General features: G+C 38.0%; 1 protein-coding gene across 1 annotated transcript; it reads right to left on the reverse strand.

Annotated features, from left to right (window-relative positions):
* Positions 1-138: 138 nt before the first annotated feature.
* Positions 139-18,572, reverse strand: C17H4orf17 (chromosome 17 C4orf17 homolog). The gene is made up of 8 exons (XM_061164351.1): positions 18,315-18,572; positions 16,676-16,885; positions 14,307-14,371; positions 8,796-8,939; positions 6,127-6,208; positions 4,617-4,806; positions 3,563-3,606; positions 139-1,188 (listed from the first exon to the last, which is right to left on the reverse strand). Exons 1-8 carry the CDS (start codon positions 18,439-18,441, stop codon positions 992-994), a joined length of 1,059 nt encoding a protein of 352 aa, XP_061020334.1. The 5' UTR covers positions 18,442-18,572; the 3' UTR covers positions 139-991.
* Positions 18,573-20,554: the final 1,982 nt, after the last annotated feature.

Consider the following 20,554-nt stretch of genomic DNA (forward strand, 5'->3'; position numbering starts at 1 on the left):
TGCTTGAATGTTGAGCTTTAAGCCAACTTTTTCACTCTTCTCTTTCACATTCATCAAGAGGCTCTTTAGTTATTCTTCACTTTCTGCCATAACGGTGGTGTCATCTGCATATCTGAGTTTATTGATATTTCTCCCACTGATCTTGATTCCGTTTTGTGCTTCCTCCAGCCCAGCATTTCTCATGATGTACTCTGCATATATATGTACTCATGCATATACAAGCAGGGTGACAATATACAGCCTTGACGTACTCCTTTTCCTGTTTGGAACCAGTCTGTTGTTCCATGTCCAGTTCTAACTGTTGCTTCCTGACCTGCATATAGATTTCTCAAGAGGCAGGTCAGCATGGCCCTAAAGTGGTTTATTTTAAAAATACCAAAAGTTCAATATTAGGAAATATGTTAATATCATTCACAATTAGCAGTGAATAGAAAGGAACTAGCAGCAGTAGTTCCTTTCTGACTCATAAGTTGGACTATTAGAAGAATGCTCACCTCCTCACAAAAAGAAAAATTGTTCCTAACTTATGACACTTGTTACAACTGTTTAACAAATGGTTTTTTCAATAGTCCTACATTATTGAACACAATACATTGTGAGAAGTAGCTCAGATGTTAAAATTTGTTTATTATTGTTGATTTTCTATCAGAGCTTGGAGTAGTGTTGAATTGAAATTGCCTAAATTCTGATTATGGATGAATTTTCTAGTATCAGAGTCTAATGCTTACGTACTAATATTAATAGTAGCCCCAGACTAGAAATGTAGTATATAAACAAACATTTCTTTTATACAAGGTACTAATTAACTACAAATAGAAATATTTCCATTAATATTTATTTAGTAGCTTTATATACAGTTGCTTTGAGATTTACATGTACCACCATATAGAGGAGCTGTTGATTCCTCCATACCAAAAATGTGTTTTTCATAATTGATGTCCTAACAAAGTGAAACTTGTGTTTCTGAAAGGTTTGGCCCAGCATACCATTTCTACCTTTGGTATGTTACAGGATAAAATGCTCTTTGGGCAGAGAGATTATATCCTTGTTGTGTACTCCTTGCTGACACTGGCTTTGTTGATGTACTCTCCTGAGTTTTAGGCCTTGGAAGAGATTTTGGCTTGCTGAAATATTCTGCAACAGGTATTTTCATCTGATTTCTTCTTATAAACAATGGAGGCTTGCCCTCTGAAATAGAAAAAGTCTCAATAAGACCATAATTGAGACATCCAAATATAGTAGCTTCTGCCATGTCTTAGTAGCAAATGACATACAAAAAAGACTGTATGAAGTTTGGGTGATTCAGATACACCCAAAATTCATAAAATTATTTATTCTCATCTTCACTACCACCTGCTCATCTTTAATAAGCTATTTGTACTACAACATGTAGGATATGTTCTTTCAGTCTTAGAATCAAACATTATTTTGGTAGGGGCCATTTAGAGCTGGTGATGGGCAAAGGATGGGACCAGTGAGAGAGAGGTGAAGGATCTACAGTCCTGACAGACAAAAAAACAAAGCAGACAAGCAGGTTAAAACAACTGCACTGATAAGATCTTCCCAAGGCCTACACTAGCTCCACCCAAGCAGAAAGGAGAGTCTGCGGAGACGCTGAATGCCAGATCGGGAAAGGAGGACGTCAAGGCTGTATATTGTCACCCTGCTTATTTAACTTCTATGCAGAGTACATCATGAGAAATGCTGGGCCGGATGAAGCACAACTGGAATCAAGATTGTTGGGAGAAACATCAATAACCTCAGATATGCAGATGACACCACCCTTACGGCAGAAAGTGAAGAAGAATTAAAGAGCCTCTTGATGAAAGTGAAAGAGGAGAGTGAAAAAGTTGGGTTAAAAAAACTCAACATTCAGAAAACTAAGATCATGGCATCTGGTCCCATCACTTCATGGCAAATAGATGGGGAAACAGTGGAAACAGTGACTTTATGTTTTGGGGGCTCCAAAATCACTGCAGATAGTGACCGCAGCCATGAAATTAAGACACTTGCTCCTTGGAAGAAAAGCTATGGCCAACCTAGACAGCATATTAAAAAGCAGAGACATTACTTTGCCAACAAAGGTCTGTCTCCTCAAAGCTATGGTTTTTCCATAGTCATGTACGGATGTGCAAGTTGGACTATAAAGAAAGCTGAGCACCAAAGAATTGATGCTTTTGAACTGTGGTGTTGGAGAAGACTCTTGAGAGTCCCTTAGACAGCAAGGAGATCCAACCAGTTCTTCCTAGAGGAAATCACTCCTGAATATTCATTGGAAATACTGAAGCTGAAACTCCAATACTTTGGCCACCTGATGTGAAGAACTGACTCATTTGAAAAGACCATGATGCTGGGAAAGATTGGAGGTGGGAGGAGAAAGGGACGACAGAGGATGAGATGGTTGGACGGTATCACCAACTCAAAGGACATGAGTTTGGGTAAATTCCGGGAGTTGGTGATGGACAGGGACGCCTGGCGTGCTGCAGTTCATGGGGTCACAAAGAGTCGGACACAACTGAGTGAACTGAATACCTACACCAAAGACTAAGGGGTATGATTTGGGGGTTTGCATGTAAGTATCTAGACACGGTAAAATATATTTGAGACCTGCAGATAAGACATAAAATTGAATAATAGAAATCATCACTGTCAGGATTTTATGGTCCTAGGGTAAAGAATTTGTTAGGAGTCAGATACAACAGACCATCCTTGGGGTGTCAGAGTAAGTGAATGTTTTCTAATTTCTAAACTATACTTATTATTGCCTCATATTAGCAAATAACACTTCTTTGGGGTTTGATTAACCCCAACAGAAACTGCGGGGGTCTAGAGTGACCTCATGGATCTCTTAATTGATTGCTGTATCATTGCTGGTGTAAGAGGGACTTGTAAAATAATTCGAGGCTTGTAGACTTGCTTCATAGTGGCTGCTCTGTAGTCATTGTTGCTATGTTTGTTTTAAAGCTAGGAGTTGGCCGAACCCACAGGGATATTTGGATTGGGCTGTTTTGGACCAAACTAGGGCTTTCCACAATTCTTGATATGTCTCGGTCCCGATTGCAGGCTGGGGCTGGACTTCTGACAGGGACACAAAGCTGCTGCTCTGCTGCTACTGATTCAGGCTGTGTCTCAGGCATATGTTGTGGCTGATTGCCAAAATGTTACTGTTTTCTTGGACTGACTTTGTTTCAAGTGAAAATCATTTAGTTCAATGACAGTTAAGCTGTGAAAAACCCAAACTGATATCACCGTTCTTTTTTTTGTTGTTAGGTCAGTGCAGGTCTCCGGTCACTGGATTGAAATGACCAAACCTAGAGTTCCTGCGGTCTTGCTTCTCAAGTAGTGTGATGAGGCACTTTGCCTTTCAAAACAAAGTCAAATACAGCTCAGTTTTACCTCTATGAGAAATTCAGCAGATGCTGTCCCTTAAGAGTAGCTGTAAATCACTATTGCATTATACTCCCTTTAAAACCATAGATCTGTAATACCTGTGTCTCCAACTAGTTAGATACTTACTGGTTTCCTTATATGAATTCAGTAATTATCACAAACTGTACTTAACCTTTCAGTACTTCCTTATTTTCTTCAGATCCTTGACTTGACACTCTAAATCAATTGGAGAAACAAAATGAAATTCACAGATACAAATATTTTCTATAGACTGAACCATCATCAACAAGTTAAGAAATGTATGTTTCTTAAATAAACATCTCTGTTTTTTGATGCAGATAGCATTAAATGTACATTCTGATGAAAAATTCTCCTGACTTGGAGTAAACATATGAACAGTACATCAGATATTACTTACTAGGGTAGAGAAACAGACCCTATCTCCCAGTCTCAAATTGTATGGAAACTTCAAGGTGGTAACTGTTTGCAATGTAAAAGTCTCCTCAATCTGAATGTTTTTTAAAGTGACATATTACTTGTTTTGAATATTTATTTTCTCCAAATTTAAGATTTACCCAACTTTTGCTAATTTAAAGCAAATGATTTTCTCTCCCAGCTTAAATAACATCTTACCACATTCTTTATGATATTTCCCATAAATATGTATTTTCTTCTGTCATTAAAATTACAAGGTGAGAAAAGTTTCTGCTGAAATAATTCCTAATTCCCTTAATAGTTGTTTTTCCTTCTGATAGCCCCCCAGGCATATGTCAGGGAAAATTAGGTTAAGCAATTTGTTTTAATCTTGCATTGTTCTAGACAGAAAGAAAAAGTGATACCTATATAATATGCATTCTTGCAAAGTATACAATAACAGTGAAGTTTGGTTTTCTTTATTGCTTCTGTTTTTCAGTAAACTGAGAACCACTACATTTTCTTAGATTTCTGGGTGGTTCCTCTGAGTGGAAAAGGAACTTTTCTCAAAAACATAGGTTGTTGGGTAAGGAAGACATGGCTTCTGCCAACATGCTCTAAATAGTAGAATTTAGAATGATTTCTTTCATTTTCATAAATGTAATATGAGAAAACAAGTACATTGTTGTCATTTACTGAATAAGGAGGATACTTAAAACTTCAGCAATTTTAGTGTTTTGAAAGATAACCAAAAGGAAATTCAAAGTCTGTATGAACCACATGCCCCATAACTGGCCATCGGGCCTGATTACCTCCTCTGTTGATGTTCTTCCCTAGAACTTGTTGGCACCTTTGATTTTGCTGATGAATTTGAGGGTGACTTAACTTTGGGTGGCTTCCCAGTCTCTGCTGCTGGTTCAGCTGAGGTGTTTCTTCTGAGGCGAGTTAACAAGTTTATCTCAGCCAGTTCAGCATGAATCAAAGCTGAGACCCACTCCTTTTCTGATTTAAAAAAGAGAGGGGTCATGAAGGTTGTACTTATCACGTTGGCTAGAAACACAGGATTAGTTCTTTTACCCAGCACTCCAGTGTGAAAGGTAACCTGTTTTCTGGGTAGGCACCTTTGTGTGAGTTAAGGTTTATATAGAAAAGGTGGTTCACATCAACCTAGTTTCTCTCCCCCTGTGATATTGCAGACTACTCAGAATAGTTAACTATTGGGGGTACTTGTCCCTGAGTGGCAGTGGAATAGATTTTAAATATTGAGTACAAAATCCAACCTTACAGGCCACTACCAAATAAAAAAAAAGATACCTATAAAAAATACTAAGTACAGTATGAGCTCATGAAAATTAAAACTAATATTTAAATAATAGTTATAAGCATCTCTGAAAAGATACATATCAAAGCATTACTAAAGTGGTGTCTATGATAATTTTATTTTTCTCTTTTTTGGTCTGGCTCACCTTTTTTTTTTTTTTTGCCCAACAGTAAGCACTCATTATTTGTGTAAATTTTTAAAAGTTATATTCTTAAAAAGAAAAAAAAAAGTAAAAACTCCTTACCCCCAAATACTTCTCAGTTGCCTGCCAAGTAATCTTGAATTCCTGAGGTAAAGTATTCCAAATGCTCCCCATTTAAATTCATTAATCTATCCCTAACACATGGGTATCTCCTAGCTCTGATTACTACAGTGATTTTCAAAGGGTGCTCCCCAGACCAGGCTTATCAGCATCACCTGGGAACTTGGTAGAAAACCCTATTCTCAGGCCCCACCCACCTCAGAAGTTTTGTCTCAGTCAGTCAGATGACCAGCTAGGTTTGAGGATAGCTGCTCTGTGTTGTTTATGGTCATCCCACTTGGGGACTGGCATATATTTTTCATGGAACAGACCAGAAAGAGCCTAAAGGAGGCTGGGAGATGACTGACTTGATGGTTTTGGTGAGGAACTGGCAGAGGTGTTAGAATCTGGAACTTGGAAGGCGATGCTCTTGCCATCCACATCGAAGAGGGGAAACAGGCTGTGTTGAGGGCTCCCAGCAGGCCAGAGATATGCTCATGGAGAGCCTGGGTGCATGGGCTCGGGAGGAGAAGCACAAACCAGCTCTGGACACAAGTGTTTCACATCACCCACAGAAGTTCAGTTTGGGGCATGACCAGCTTGTGTGCCGTTGGATATACAGGACTCTGATACTGAACACTAGGGAAATAAAATTGCAGCATTGTCTTTGCAAATCCAAGGTAGAAAACTTCAGACATTGGCACATTTCCTAGTTTCTGGCCATAAACTGAGCTCAGTGTTCACAAATACGTAATCTCACCTTTTGAATTTGCATGAAGCAGCCACTGTAGAACTTCTGCCAGAGAATCAGTGCGTAAAATGTTACAGAGCTTTTCCAGAATCTGACAGAGAATATTAGGGTTACATAGTGAGCAAAGTTTATAGGGTTTCCTTTACTCTCTCCATTCTTGTCTTCCCAAATGTCACTCTGTACACAGTGTTCGAGACAACTGGGATTTTAACTTGGAAGTCAGATTTCAAATAGGGAAAAACATCTTCAGTACAAATGTAGTTGACTCCTGAGCAAGGCAAGGTTAGTCTATTGCCAACCCTCTAGGCAGTCGAAAATCTAACTATAACTTAGAGTCAGCCCTCTGTATAGGTGGTTCCTCCATATTCTAAATTCCACATCCATGGATGCAACCAACCATGGATCATGTAGCACCGTCGTATTTACTACTGAAAAAAATCCATGTATAAGTGGACCCACGCAGTTCAAACTCATATTGTTCAAGGGTCAACTGCAATAGTTTAGGTTAAGCCATGCATGCAGTTTTCTCTTGTTTTGTCTGTTCAGTACCAACATCTTATCGAAGAGCAATTCACTTCTCTTTGGGAACTGATCCTTTCCTACTGCACCATGGGATTCTCTGGTCACAGAACTGTCCCATCTGTTTTGCTCCTCTCTGTAGTGAGTGAACCTAGCTGGATTCATCATTGTTCCTCAGGCCCCAGAACACAGTGATTGGCCCAATCGGGTAGGAATATGATTCTCTTTAGTCAATCAGAATCCTTCATTGACTTCTTTTTCATTTGGAAGCTAACTGCTGTGTTGGTGATAGATGAAATAAATTAATAAAAATGGACTATAATAAATATTAAAAGTCCAAAATATTAAGCACATGTAATGTTTCCAGATTTACCCCAAATTGTATCTGCTTTAGGAATTTAGACATACCTGAAATTTAAACCTATCTCCTGAACTTAGTCCATCTGTGACCATAGACATACAATAGGTAATTTGAACCCCAAATACCTAAAACTGCACCCATCTTTTTCTTTATAAAACCTGCTCCAAACTTGCTGTCCATTCTGGTTCCCCATCTCAGTGGACAGCACCTGCATACGTTGAATGTATGTCCAAGCAAGACCCTGGGATTCACCCTAGATGACTCCCTTGTCCTTTTCTATGTCATACTGCCAAACAAGGTCAGTAAATTCTTTCTTGTAAATGTCTCAAATCTCCATTTCTCTTTATCCCCATAGCCTTGCTTGACACAGTGTAAACCATCATCAATTCTCTCTTGAGCATATTTTTTCCTAGACTTTCTGCCTGAAAACTTTTATTAAAATACTATTAATTCAACAGATATCAATATTTGTGTCTGTCATTGATTTAGGTGCTGGAGATACAGAATTTAAAGGGCAGAAAAATCCGCTGTCCTGTATTCAGCTTTGTTTATTAAGATTCCTGTCCTTGATGCCTTATCCTAGAAGAAAACAAGTTAAATTTGTTTTTAATTTCATGACAAATCAATGGAAATGGCAAAAGGAGAAGAGTAGGCCTATGGTATTCTCCAGGCCACTCTGCCTCTTACAGTTTTGTCATCAATATAGTGATTGCACGTCACCCCTGACTTCTTCTAACTTATAGGTCATTTACTGATCAGCTCTGAAAGAATGTAATTAATCATTTCAGTGAAAGAAAATAGAAGATGTCTTCCTCCGAACCCTGCTTTCTCTTCATTTTTATTCTGGAAAGCAGTTACAATAAGTGGTGATAAATAAAGTGGGCGAGTTTGATCTACTGAAATTTGATTTTAGGATTTAAGAGTGTAAATCTAGAGTAGCCACAACTGTGGGCCAGAGCCCCCTATTCTTTTTCTAAGGTGTGACCTTTCTGGTGTCTCAGCTGTATCCTTGGTGTGTTCAGCAAGGTCTTTCCACTCTGCTGCTGCTGCTGCTAAGTCGCATCAGTCGTGTCCGACTCTGTGCGACCCCATACACAGCAGCCCACCAGGCTCCCCTGTCCCTGGGATTCTCCGGGCAAGAACACTGGAGTGGGTTGCCATTTCCTTCTCCAATGCATGAAAGTGAAAAGTGAAAGTGAAGGCACTCAGTTGTATCCAACTCTTAGCGACCCCATGGACTGCAGCCCACCAGGCTCCTCCATCCATGGGATTTTCCAGGCGAGAGTACTGGAGTGGGTCGCCAATGCCTTCTCCGCTCTCCACTCTAGCAGATCACAACTCCAGTAACTTTAAGCAGTATGCTCCCTCCCATTAGCTCTCTTCTGCCAGGTCTCAAACTCCCATCCTATGCAGGTGCAGTCTGTATTGGGCTAAAGACTCAGGCAATCTTGTACAGATTTCTGAAGCTCATTCTCTGCACAAATACTTCTTCAGTATCTTAATTTGCAAATTCCAGCCACTTCAGCATCCCCAATCTCTAAACTCTCTTTTCTCTACCTAGTGAAGCTCTTACTCCCTTTTTGGCCTCCACTTCTCTGTGCCGTGATTTAGGAATGTGTCCCAGGAAGAAATCTGCAAGTAAAAAACAAGAGCAGGCCTTGGATTTCAGGCTGAGTAGTTTTAACTCAATTCAGTTGTCAATGGGAACCCATTAAAGTTTTAAGGATGCTAGTGATGTCATTTTTTTTGTATATTCATGCTGTTCCCATGTTATGGATTTAAAAAAACTTCCTCTTACTTTGATTTCCTGATCCAGATAGTTTGGTATGCAGATGGTGTTCTCTTTGATGGCAGTCTTAGTACTCGTCACCTCTGAAGAAGAAGAACTAGCAGTAGAGCATGCCTTTGGAGTCGATGGTGGATTTTTTACCTTTGTTTCATCCTATATCAAAGGTATAATATAATCAATATGCATTTGCATCCACTTATATTTTCTATGAAAATTGAATGTAAAATGAATGAGAAATGTTTAACTGAGACACATACATGAAAGTAAGAGGTTAGTTTTAATCCTCCTTTAAAAAGCTCATTATCAAATATTTACATTTGAAGATGGAACAAATTAGTGATATGTTATTTACTTTTTATACAATGATTTTAAACTTTTGGTTTAAAAGATAATTCTGTAATGTTTAATGTGAAACCATCATTTATCTTGCTGCTTCTGGTAACAACCAACTCTTGACACAGATTTTCTCTTGAGATTTTTCTTTTAAGACTGGAGAAAGTCAGCCAAGAGTTTTTATGCTATCTGTGAAGAAACTACATGGTGTGAACCACTGCTTCCTGGCTCTGCTAAATGACAGCTGAGAGCTAGAGAATTAGAGGCGTAAACTCAGTTACTTCCCTTGGTTAGTTGGAAAAGGACATAGAAAGGCTATTTTTTTGTTCTGGGAGGTGAATATACTGTTTACAGTTTTTTTTTTTTTTTTTAAAAAAACTGTATTGTCTATTCCAAGAAAGGCTTTTTAATCTTCAGAAGTGAGCGACACATAAAGGTACACAGAAGCTGGTAGCTGAATGTGTCAGCCAAGGACTGTAATGATTACAATCTCTAGAACAGTATTCAGTTGTTGATGTTTAATGAAAATAAGGGCTTCCCAGGTGGCTCACTGGTAAAGAATCCGTCTGCCGAGCAGGAGACATGGGTTTGATCCCTGAGTTTGGAAGATCCCCTGGAGAAGGAAATGGCAACCCATTCTAGTATTCTTGGCTGGGAAATCCCATGGACAGAGGAACCTGGTGGGCTACAGTCCATGGGGTCACAAAAGAGTTGGACATGATTGAGCAAGTAAACAACAACACAAGAGAAAATAAAGCTGTATTGTATATACATATTGTATATGCACTCTTCTGTTAAGGTTTATTACTCAGACTTCTTGTTTAGGGGAGTAGCAACATATATATATATGTGTGTATATACACACACACACATTTACATAATGTATATATATGTGTGTTTATGTTCAACCATGCCACTGAATACAGCTAAAATGGTAGGTTAAAATATTTTTTAAGTTTAAACTGTTGAGGCATGAATAACTTAGGAATTAGTGGGTCAAAAAATAAAACAGAAATAAGACACTTGAGGTGTAGGGTGTACGGTAGTCATTTTTTCCCTGAGATCGTTGTCTTACTCCAGAAAATGAAAACTTTCCTTTTGACAGTCTTAAAATTCCTGAAAGACAGGACCCAAATAAAGGCCAACAAAGGTATTTCTAGGTCAAGGTGACCTAGAAATGCAAAGTCCTTGAAGAAATATAGCCTTAGATCAAGGCTTGAACTTGGGCAAATTGGTCGAGGCTGGTAGGGTCCCAGGGTTCCTACAGAAGCAAACACCAATTCTTTGGAAGAAAGTGCATTTATCATGATCTTCAGATTTCTACAAATGAGTTTTCATACGTAATGTCTAACAATTAAATCATGAGTCATAGAATAAATTATAATGTGAATTAGAAAAAGGACTTGTCATTAAGATGGCTCCTTCTTACAAAAACACCAGAATCACAACTAACTGCTGAGCAACCATCAAAAAAGAAAAAAACAAAAAAAATGTAGGGTGTACCAAAAAAGATACCCTATACGCAAAGACAAAGAAGAAACCACAACAAGACGGTAGGAGGGACACGTGCGGTAAAATCAAATCTCATATCCACAAGGTGGATGATCCACAAACTGGAAAATAATTATACCACAGAAGTTCTCCCACAGGAGTGAAAGTCCTGAGCCCCACGTCAGGCTTCCCAGCCTGGGGGTCTGGCAACAGGAGGAGAAGGCTCCAGAGGAATCTGGCTTGGAAGGCCAGTGGTATTTGATTGCAAAAATTCCGCAGGACTGGGGGAAACAGAAAATCTACTCTTGGAGGGTGCATACAAGGTCTAGTGTGCACCAGGACCCAGGGAAAAAAGCAATAACTGATAGAAAAAGGAGATAACCTAGAAGGATGGGATTGTGGAGGGGGTGGGCGGGGAGGGGCTTGATGGGAGGGAAGGTTAAGAGGGTGAGGATAGTATACTTATAGCTGATTCGTGTTGTTTTACAGCAGAAACTAACAACATTTTAAAGGAATCATACTGCAATTAAAAAGTACATTTAAAAAATAAAAACCATAACGTGATAGGAAAAAGCAAATCAGTAAGGTTATCGAAGACTTGAGTGACATTATTAACCAACTTGACCTAATTGATATTTATATAACACTCTCCCAAGAACCAGCAGAGTGAACATTCTTTTTATAGACATATAGAAAATTTATCAAGGTTGGGCATATTCTGGACCATATAACAAACATCTCAATGAATAAAAAGTTTCAAAGTAAAGGATGTTCTCTGACCATAATGGAGTTAAATTGGAAATCACATAAAGATAACTTTAAAATCCCCAAATATTTGTAAATTAACATAATTTTAAGTAACCTATGAGTCAAGAGGTTTAAAAGAAATTAGGTAGTATGTTGAGCAGAATGAAAAGGAAAACTCAGCAAGTAAAATTTGGAGGATGCAGCCAACGCAGTTTGTAGAAAAATTATAGTAATATATGCCTATATTAGAAAGGGAAAATGTCTCAATTCAACACATAAGTTTTCATCTTATATAAAGACATGAACCAAAGTCCATGAATCAAGAAACCTTTAACTAGAAACATCAGGGAAAAAAAGACAAGTTATGTACCGATATCAAGAATGAGAGACAGAACATCTGCAGATTATATAATAATTTAAAGGGTATTTTATGAATGACTTCTTATCAGTAAATTCAACAACTTAGATGAAATGGACAAATTTTTTGAAAAACATAACCAAAACCTTGATTTAAAGAAAACTCCAGGTTCAGATGGCTTCACTGAAGAATTCTACTAAACTTTTAAATAAAAAATTATACTAATTATACATGAAATTTCCTAGATTATTGAAAAGGAGTTTCCAGCTGATTTTATGACGCCATTTACCAAAACCAGGAAAGACATTCATTACCAGTAAACTACAAATATCCCTTATGAACATAAACACAAAAATGCTAAACACTGTTTTATGAAATTAAATATATAAAAATAATACATCATCATCAAGTGGAGTTTTCTCCCAGCAGCGCAGTCTAGTTTAACATTTGGTTAACCAATGCAATTCACCATTAACAGACTAAAAAAGAAAAATCACATGATTGTTTCAAATAGATGCCGAGAAAGCATTTGGCAAAATCCTACCCCCATTTCTGATAAAAACTCTCAGAACACTAGAAATAGAAGCTTCTTCAGCCATGTAAAGGGCACCTCTGGATAAAGTAAACTAATAGCACAATGGTAAAAGTCTGAATGCTTCCCGCCTGTGATTAGGTACAAGGCAAGAATGTCTGCCGTCCTCACTTTAATTCAGCACTGTACTACAGGTTAGCCCTTGCAGTAAGGCACAGGAAACATAAACAGCATGTGAATTTGAAACTACAGGAGAAGAAATTTTAATTTAGGATTTATAAAAATTGTACATTTTGATTCTTCAAAAGACACTATCACCCCCCCCAAAAAAATAGTAAGCCTCAATTGGAAGAAAACATTTGCAAAATGTATGTGTGACAAAAGAATTGTATCTAGAATATATAACAAGTGTTTAAAACTTCATGATAAAGAGACCAACACCCCAATCGAAAAAACTGACAAAATATTTGAACATATACTTTACATAAAAAAATATGGATAGCAAGTAAGAACATGAAAACATGTCATTGGACAATTGTAAAGTAAGACCGTAGTGAGATACCATTGCACACCTACTAGATTGGCCAAAGTTAAAAATATTGGTCATATTAAGTTTTAACAGGATATGCAGGAAAGGAAACCATTATATATAACTGGTGAGAATATAAAATCCTACAACCACTTTGGAAACTTTGGCAGTTTCTTAAAAATGTAAACATACATTTGCAATAAGACCCAGCCTCCATGGTGGGTTCAGATAATAAAGAACCTGCCTGCAATGCAGGAGACCCAGGTTTGATCCCTGGGTTGGGAAGATCCCCTGGAGGAGGAAATGGCAATCCACTCCAGTATTCTTGCCTGGAGAATCCTGTGGACAGAGGAGCCTGGCGGGCTACAGTCCATGGGGTTGCAAAGAGTCAGACATGACTGAGTGACTAACACATACACTACTATAAGACCCAGTCAATTCTACTCCTACTTATGTACCCAAGAGAAAAGAAAATATATATCCATATAAAGATTTGTACACAAACATTCATCTCAGTGTCAGGGAACATTTAACAGGAGGATTCCTGCATGGTGTTTTCTATTTCTCATGAATCCTCTGTTCCTTATCAGTTCCTATTCCGGGAATGAGTAGAGCTGCATGCGGCTCCCAGGACTGAGATCATGAGAAATGGTATCTGCTTGGATTCCTTTCAGTAACTCCCTTCAGTGACTCTTTTCTGCAACCTTGTATGTATTAGACTATCCATATTGTGACTGTTGATAAAATTTCATCCTGTGTAATAGCTGAGTAATCATCTTACTAAAGATATATAAGCCTGCATTTCTGCTAATAAAGCACCCTTGCTCCATCAGAGCTTGGGTCCCTGTGTCTTTCTTTCTTTCTCTCTCTCTCTTCCTCCCTCCGGCTCTCTCTCTCACTTTCTTATGGTGGACTCCGGACCACCAGGTCCCGGTCCATTAAAGGACTGCAACATATTAGCTTTGTTAAAAACTGGAAACAATGTAAGTCCATCAACAGGTGAACATATAAACAAATTGTGAGATACCAATATAATTGAATACTACTCAGCAATAAAAAAAGGAATGATACACATAACAAGATGAATGAGTCTTAAACATGCTGAGTTAAACCAGATTTTTTAAAAGATCACTGTAAATTTCATTTATCTAAAATCCTAAAAAATGCATGGTAATCTTTAGTGACAGCAAATAAATGTTTGCCTGTGGGAGGGCCAGGGTCATGAGAAAACTTTGGGGAGTTTTTATTCTCTTGATTTCAGTCTGTGAATATATATGTCAAAATTCATCAAACTGAACTCTTTAAAAATGCCCATTTTATATCATGTTAATTATACTTAAAAGCTGTAGAAAAAAATATTGTGAAAAACTTTTCCAGAAAGATATGTGAAGAAAAGGAGAGGAAATGATAGAAGTCAAAACCAAACAGGGGCAAAAACCACTACAATATTGTAAAGTAATTAGCCTCCAACTAATAAAAATAAATGGAAAAAAAAACCAAATAGGTATCTATAAATAGTTGTTTCTTTACCTTTTTAATTACTAAGGGATTATCACTGGAAGTTTTGAAGCACTCCTTGACTTTTCGACAGGGCTCTGAAATGACAGGAAAAATATATTTATTTAGATCAAACTGAAAAATAATTTCTACCACATGATACATACATCACTTGCTGAAATGGATAAGAGTACATCTGAATTTCAGTTAAAGTCAACTCAGGGATCTGTTTATAAATACTAGAAAACCTGCAGGTAGAATTGTACTTTAACAGCATAATAAAAGCATATTTATAAAGCTAACTCTATGCCCAGGAAGAAGCGATAAATACTACAAGAACTTCCTTGATCCCGGTAAACTGGTTCTTAAAAAGTATGTATTTCAGTATAAGACATGTTTTCTTTGTATTCTGTCCATATGACTGTCACTTTCTCTAGCTAAAGAGATTACATGTGTACTCTTTCTGTAGACAGAAAGAGATGTGTGTTGAGTTATAATTACATTCTTTGCTCTAGTACTTCATCTGTCTTGCAACCCTGCCAATTTCACATAGCCATCTAATTAAATTACCCTTAATTACACTTAAATATTTGCTTAATTTCCCTTTGCATTCATTTAAAGATACATTCTGTGTGATGCTGGTTTTTTTTTTTCCCCACCGCAGCCATAGTTAACAATTTTTTAAAAGCTGAAAAGATTTTGTGCATATACACAGTAGTAACTGAATTCATTAGTTCTAGCTGAGGAAAGTTTTTTTAAGTATAAAGTTACCTTTCTCCAAGTAGTGAGAAGGAAGTTATGGTTAGTGATTCTGCTTAGTGTCCACTTGTAGGAAACAGAAACCTCTCATCTATTTTAAGCAAAAATGTAAATAATACATAGAATTTAGCTGTTTGTAATATCATTAGAAGAGTTGGAGCAGTGAACAATTTTTATATAGATTTTTTCTTAATTGGTGGAAAATTGCTTTACAACATTGTGTTGGTTTCTACTGCACAGCAATGAATTGTCATATATGTATATAAATTATTACATATGTAAAAATTGTATATAGCCCCTTTTATGTAAATACATACATCCCCTGTATAGTCACAACAGCATGAATCGTCATATTTATATATATACATTATTATATATATAAATTATTATATATATGTATGCCTCCTTCCTGTTGAGTCTCCCTCCCCTCCCCACGCCCCACCCCTCCAGGTCATCCCAAAGCACGAGGCCGGGCTCCCTGTGTTATATAGCAACTTCTCACGGTCTATTTTACACATGCGTGTATATATGTCAGTGCTAGGAGAGAATAGACTTATGGACACAGCGGGGCAAAGTGAGAGTGAACTCTGTCTTGACCTTCACAAATCACTTCAAGAACAACACCGTGCACCTGTCCCTACTCATCAAGGGACTCTTGCAAAAGTAATCTGTAGGTTTCTAGGTTCTACAGTACAAGAAGGGACACTAGAAAGACGGTGGAATAAGTGGGTTTTAATTCTTCATTGCTGGTGAAAAGGATGAAATGAGTTAACTCATGTGAAGACTCTAGAATGGAATCTATTCCTCTTACTGTTATCTTTTAGAAGATATATGTGTTTTACCACATTATACCAAAATAATTTTCATGTGCCCTGAAAGTGTTAGTTTGTAATTATAAAGGGCAGAGGGAAAAGTACCGGATATAATTTCTACCATCTAGAACTCCTTGTATGACATAACGATTTGATCTATGTATATTGTAAAATGATTATCAATCAGTTTAGTTGACATCCATCACCAATAGTTGCATATTTTTTCTTGCAATGAGAAATTTTAATATCTACTGTTAACTTTCAAATATATGATATAGTATTACTAACTACAGTCATCATGCTGTACTTTTGAGTAATCATTTTAAATTTAACTTAATAAGCATTAATTAATTGAATTAAATGTTTGCTAAAGATCAGATCCTGTCGCAGGGCCTGGGAGAACAGTAAAACTGGGCCGTGACTTTAAGGAGATGACTGTCCAGTGAGGAAAATGTAAACATGACATTCCATCCCTACTGCATTTCCCTGACTCAGCTTTGGTCTAGAGTAGTTTCTCTACCATTGTTGGCTAACATTCATTTTTGGTCTCTCTTAGCTACTATTGTAGGGCTTAGAGGCTAGAACCATGCCAAATTTGGCTTGGGCACAATTAACAATACTGAAAATTTTAAATCATATTTATTAACAGTATTGAACTGAATTGAGATGAGGTGAGTGGAAATTTTTATAATGAATAACTATTTCACAGTGGGAAAATTTCATGACTATTTAAAAATGACTGCAGCTATGTGAGCAATTATATAGATATTTTCCCTCCTGATAGTTGGCAGGAAGCCTCAGGAAAGATTTCATGAACTGAGAGGGACTCACCAGAATGAGGCCGTGGGGGCACTTTGACCCCGTTAAGGGCTGGCGAGACTCCTCTGACGGGGCTCTCCGTGGCCACAGCACTGGGTGGGTAGCTGCATCTGGCATATGATATCTCATCTTTCTGTGAGTGGTGGGACTGGCCAACACACCACAATGTTCTGAATGAGTTCTCATCATCATTCACATTACAGATTGGAATGTTATTCAAACCTAGGTGAGTACGGATGAGAAGAACAAACCACCAGATTAGGTTTTTGGCAGGTTTTCTTTGAATACTCAGCAGTTTTCCAACCAGATATTATAAAATGTATGTAAAGATGTCAGACTTCAGATTTTATGAACCAGTGCTGGGTGGACAGTCTTTAAAAGTCAGTGTAGCAAATTATGTTTGCTTAAATGTCCTTCTTAAAATGTCCTGCCATCTTGTTAGCTTTGAGAACCAAGGCCCACATCTTTGATCTTTGGTCTGGGAGTTAAGTGGAGTAGATTTGCTGCTAATCCCAGACAGACCTCTCATTTCCCATGTCTTAATAATGACTAAGAGGGACTATGTTAGCACTCTTCAGGAATATCAGATTTAGATTTTTGAAAGCATCCAGAATGTCTTGATGTAACAAGGCCCCATAAAAGACGTACATTGGCTCTTCAGTGCTGGCAGAAGAGAAAGAGTCATTCAAGTGAGGAACAGGGTAAGTTGTACGGGAAGGAAGGAAGGGAAACCTAGTTAAAAGGAATCTCCTTCCTCAGAGCCTTCTGGGTTCGTTCATTCTCCTATAATAGCTATTTGCTTTTCGCTTAAATATTGGATTATATCCAGGCCCTTTTCTTAGTATCAATGCTGTGTTATATAAAACTGGGCAGCTTAGGAAGCATACGTGTGCAGGACACAGCTCTATTAATAAGTGAATTGTGAGAGACAGTAATAGATGACTGCTTTGTTTCCCAAGAAATTGCACAAGAAGCTTTTGGATAATGTTTTGCAGTGGGAATTAGTAACTTTGACTAGGATTATGGTACAGACTAAAAAGAAAATGGCCAAGGATTTACCTGTGAAGGGATTCCAACATTTACTGCAGAATTAAAAAAAAAAAAAAAAAAGAAAGAAACTACAGGAATAGGGGGGAAATTTTAGGGTATATGGTGTGACTGAAACTAAATTTTCAAATGAGAAAGGAAGAAAGAGAGGGAAAGGTGAGGAGAGGAAGGAAAGGCGGAAAGGGAGGGAGAGGAGAAAGAAGAGAAAGGACTGAGAGAGAATGAGAGTGAGTGACATGCATGGTTCTCCAGGCTGGTATTTAACATGTAGATGTTAGCACGACTGTACAGGTTGTTAAAAATTGAGATACTTTCATACCACTGGGTCAGTTGCTGCCCTGAGCTTCCTGAGTGGCCCCTGTGGCACCTCTCCAGGTCCCTTTCCTATCAGTCAAGTAATCCAGGGGTAACTGCCTGCACAGGGGTTGTCTGCAGGCCTCTTCTGCCCTCACTCCAGCGCTGGCATCCGGTCCCGACAGTCCGCGCCTGCGCCTCACCAGTGGTTCAGTATTTTGAATAACACCCCCGTGTTTACCCACTAGAATCATCAAGTAGTCTGAATATAGAGGAGAGAGACACATTCTAGGACTCTGAATTACCTCACCTTTGATGTGGCAGACCCTTCTGGGATGAGGAGTGTGCCTGGCTAGAAAACAGCTTCCATTTCTAGCTGAAATATGGCTGCCTTTGCTCTCAATCTGAGGAGCAGACATTGGGGATTTGAGGCTCATGTTCACGGAGTGTTGGTTTCCTCCTCTCTGCTGTTGCCACAAAAGGTCTTGGAGTGTACCTTGTTAACCTCACTTCCAGAGGTGCTCAGACCCTGAAATCATAGCATGACAATCGTTCAGACAAGGGGTTCTAGACATTTTCTTGCACATCAAACGTTTCACCATCACCTTTGTTTGCCCTGAGTTGTCTCTCATGTTAGAGACAACAAATAAATAATTAGAATGTTATTTGTTAAAGTGAGGCTAATTTTACTTTAAGACCAAGTTTTTGTAAACATTAAAATCAAGATAGACACAAGTAGAACAGGTAAAAATTTTTCCCTGGAAAAATCAAAGCATTTGTGAGAAACTTAAAACATTTCCAACATAAAATATATGACATGGTTATCAATCAATTTTGATATAATGTTAGCTTTAAAATACAACACCCACAAATGTGCTTTACATTCAGTTTATTGTAAATGAGGACTTTTCATATTGTACTCTTAAGAAAACCAGCATCTTAAATTTTTATCTTCTGACTGGATGGTAAAACTTGAAGGAGAAAAAAAATCCAGTAGCAAAAGAATGATATTACATCTACAGATAATAAATTGGAGAGCTTTGGGCGTGTTATTTGCTGTTATTTGCAGTATTCAGTAATATTTAATGATTTTTCTTCAACCACTCAACAGTTGTTTATTAGACCCAGTGTCGTAGGCCTAAGAGGTAAAAGATAAATAGCCCAATTAAAAACTGGGCAAAAGATCTGAACACCTCATCAAAGAAGATTCTGTCCATGGGATTCTCCAGGCAAGGATACCAGAGTGAGTTGCCATTCCTTTCTTCAGAGTCTTCCCGACCCAGAGATCAAACCTAGGTCTCCTTCATTGCAGGCAGATTCTTTACCATCTGAGCCACCAGGGAAGCCCATCAAAGAAGATTATCAGATGGCAAATAAGCATTTGTATGAAGAGATACTCAACATCATTTGTCATTAGAGAATTGCAAATTGAAAGAACAATATGATACTGCTACACCTATTAAAAATGGCTAGAATCCAAAACATTGACACCACCAAATGCTGGTGAGGATGTAGAGCAACAAGAATGCCCAGTCATCATTGATGGGAATGCAAAATGATACAGCCACTTTAGACAATAGTTTAGAAGTTTCTTACAAAGCTAAATATACTCTTACCACAGGATCCAGCAATTGCATTCCATGTTTATTCAAAGAGAGTTGAAAACACATCCACACAGAAACCTACAAATAATGTTTATTCATAATTGCCAAAAATTGGAAGTAATCAAGGTGACCTTCAGTAGGAAAGGATAAACAAAGTGTGGTACCTCCATACATTGGAATACTGTTCAGTGCTAAAAAGAAATGAGTTTTCAAGCCCTGAAAAGACATGTTTAAGGAAACTTAAACAGGCTTCCCAGGTAACTCAGTTGGTAAAGAATCTACCTACAATGCAGGAGACCCTAGTTCAATTTCTGGATTGGGAAGTTCCCCTGGAGAAGGGATAGCCTACCGACTCCAGTATTCTTTCCTGGAGAACCCCCATGGGCAGAGGAGCCTAGTGGACTACAGTCCATGGAGTCTCAGAGAGTTGGACACGACTGAGCTACTAAGCGCAGCGCAGCAAGCACGTATTACTAAGTGAGACCAACTTGAAAATGCTGCATACTGTGTAATTTTACATATGTTACATTCCAGAAAAAGGATAACTAGAGACTATAAAAAGATCGGCAGTTCCCAGGGGTTCCAGAGGGCAAAAGGAGGAGGAATGAATAGGTAGAGCATAGGGGATTTGGGGGCAGTGAAACCTCTATACTGTTCAATACCATGACAATGGATACATGACATTATGCATTTTGTCAAAACGCATAGAACTATACAACAGAGAGTGAACTCTAATGTAAACTATAGACTTTAGTTAATAATTTATAGTATTGGTTCATCAGTTGTAACAAGTGTACCACACTGCTGCAAGATTAATAATAGGAGAAGCTGGGCAGAGAGGGATATGGAACTCTCTGTACTTTCTGCTCAGTTTTTCCATAAGCTTAAAAACCGCTCTGAAAATATTAGCAATTGAAAAACAACTACCTCGATAGAGCTTCCCTGG

The sequence above is a fragment of the Dama dama genome, chromosome 17, assembly GCF_033118175.1.
Source record: "Dama dama isolate Ldn47 chromosome 17, ASM3311817v1, whole genome shotgun sequence".
NCBI lineage: Eukaryota > Metazoa > Chordata > Mammalia > Artiodactyla > Cervidae > Dama > Dama dama.

What these genes read in the sequence shown, in the direction of transcription:
- C17H4orf17 (XM_061164351.1), bottom strand. Translation starts at nt 18,441, where the DNA reads ATGAGCCTCAAATCCCCAATGTCTGCTCCTCAGATTGAGAGCAAAGGC. An exon ending in ATCCCTTAGTAATTAAAAAG is followed by an intron (nt 8,940 to 14,306) that starts GTAAAGAAACAA and finishes CCTTTGATATAG; the next exon opens with GATGAAACAAAGGTAAAAAA. An exon ending in GAAGAACATCAACAGAGGAG is followed by an intron (nt 3,607 to 4,616) that starts GTAATCAGGCCC and finishes CAATTGATTTAG; the next exon opens with AGTGTCAAGTCAAGGATCTG.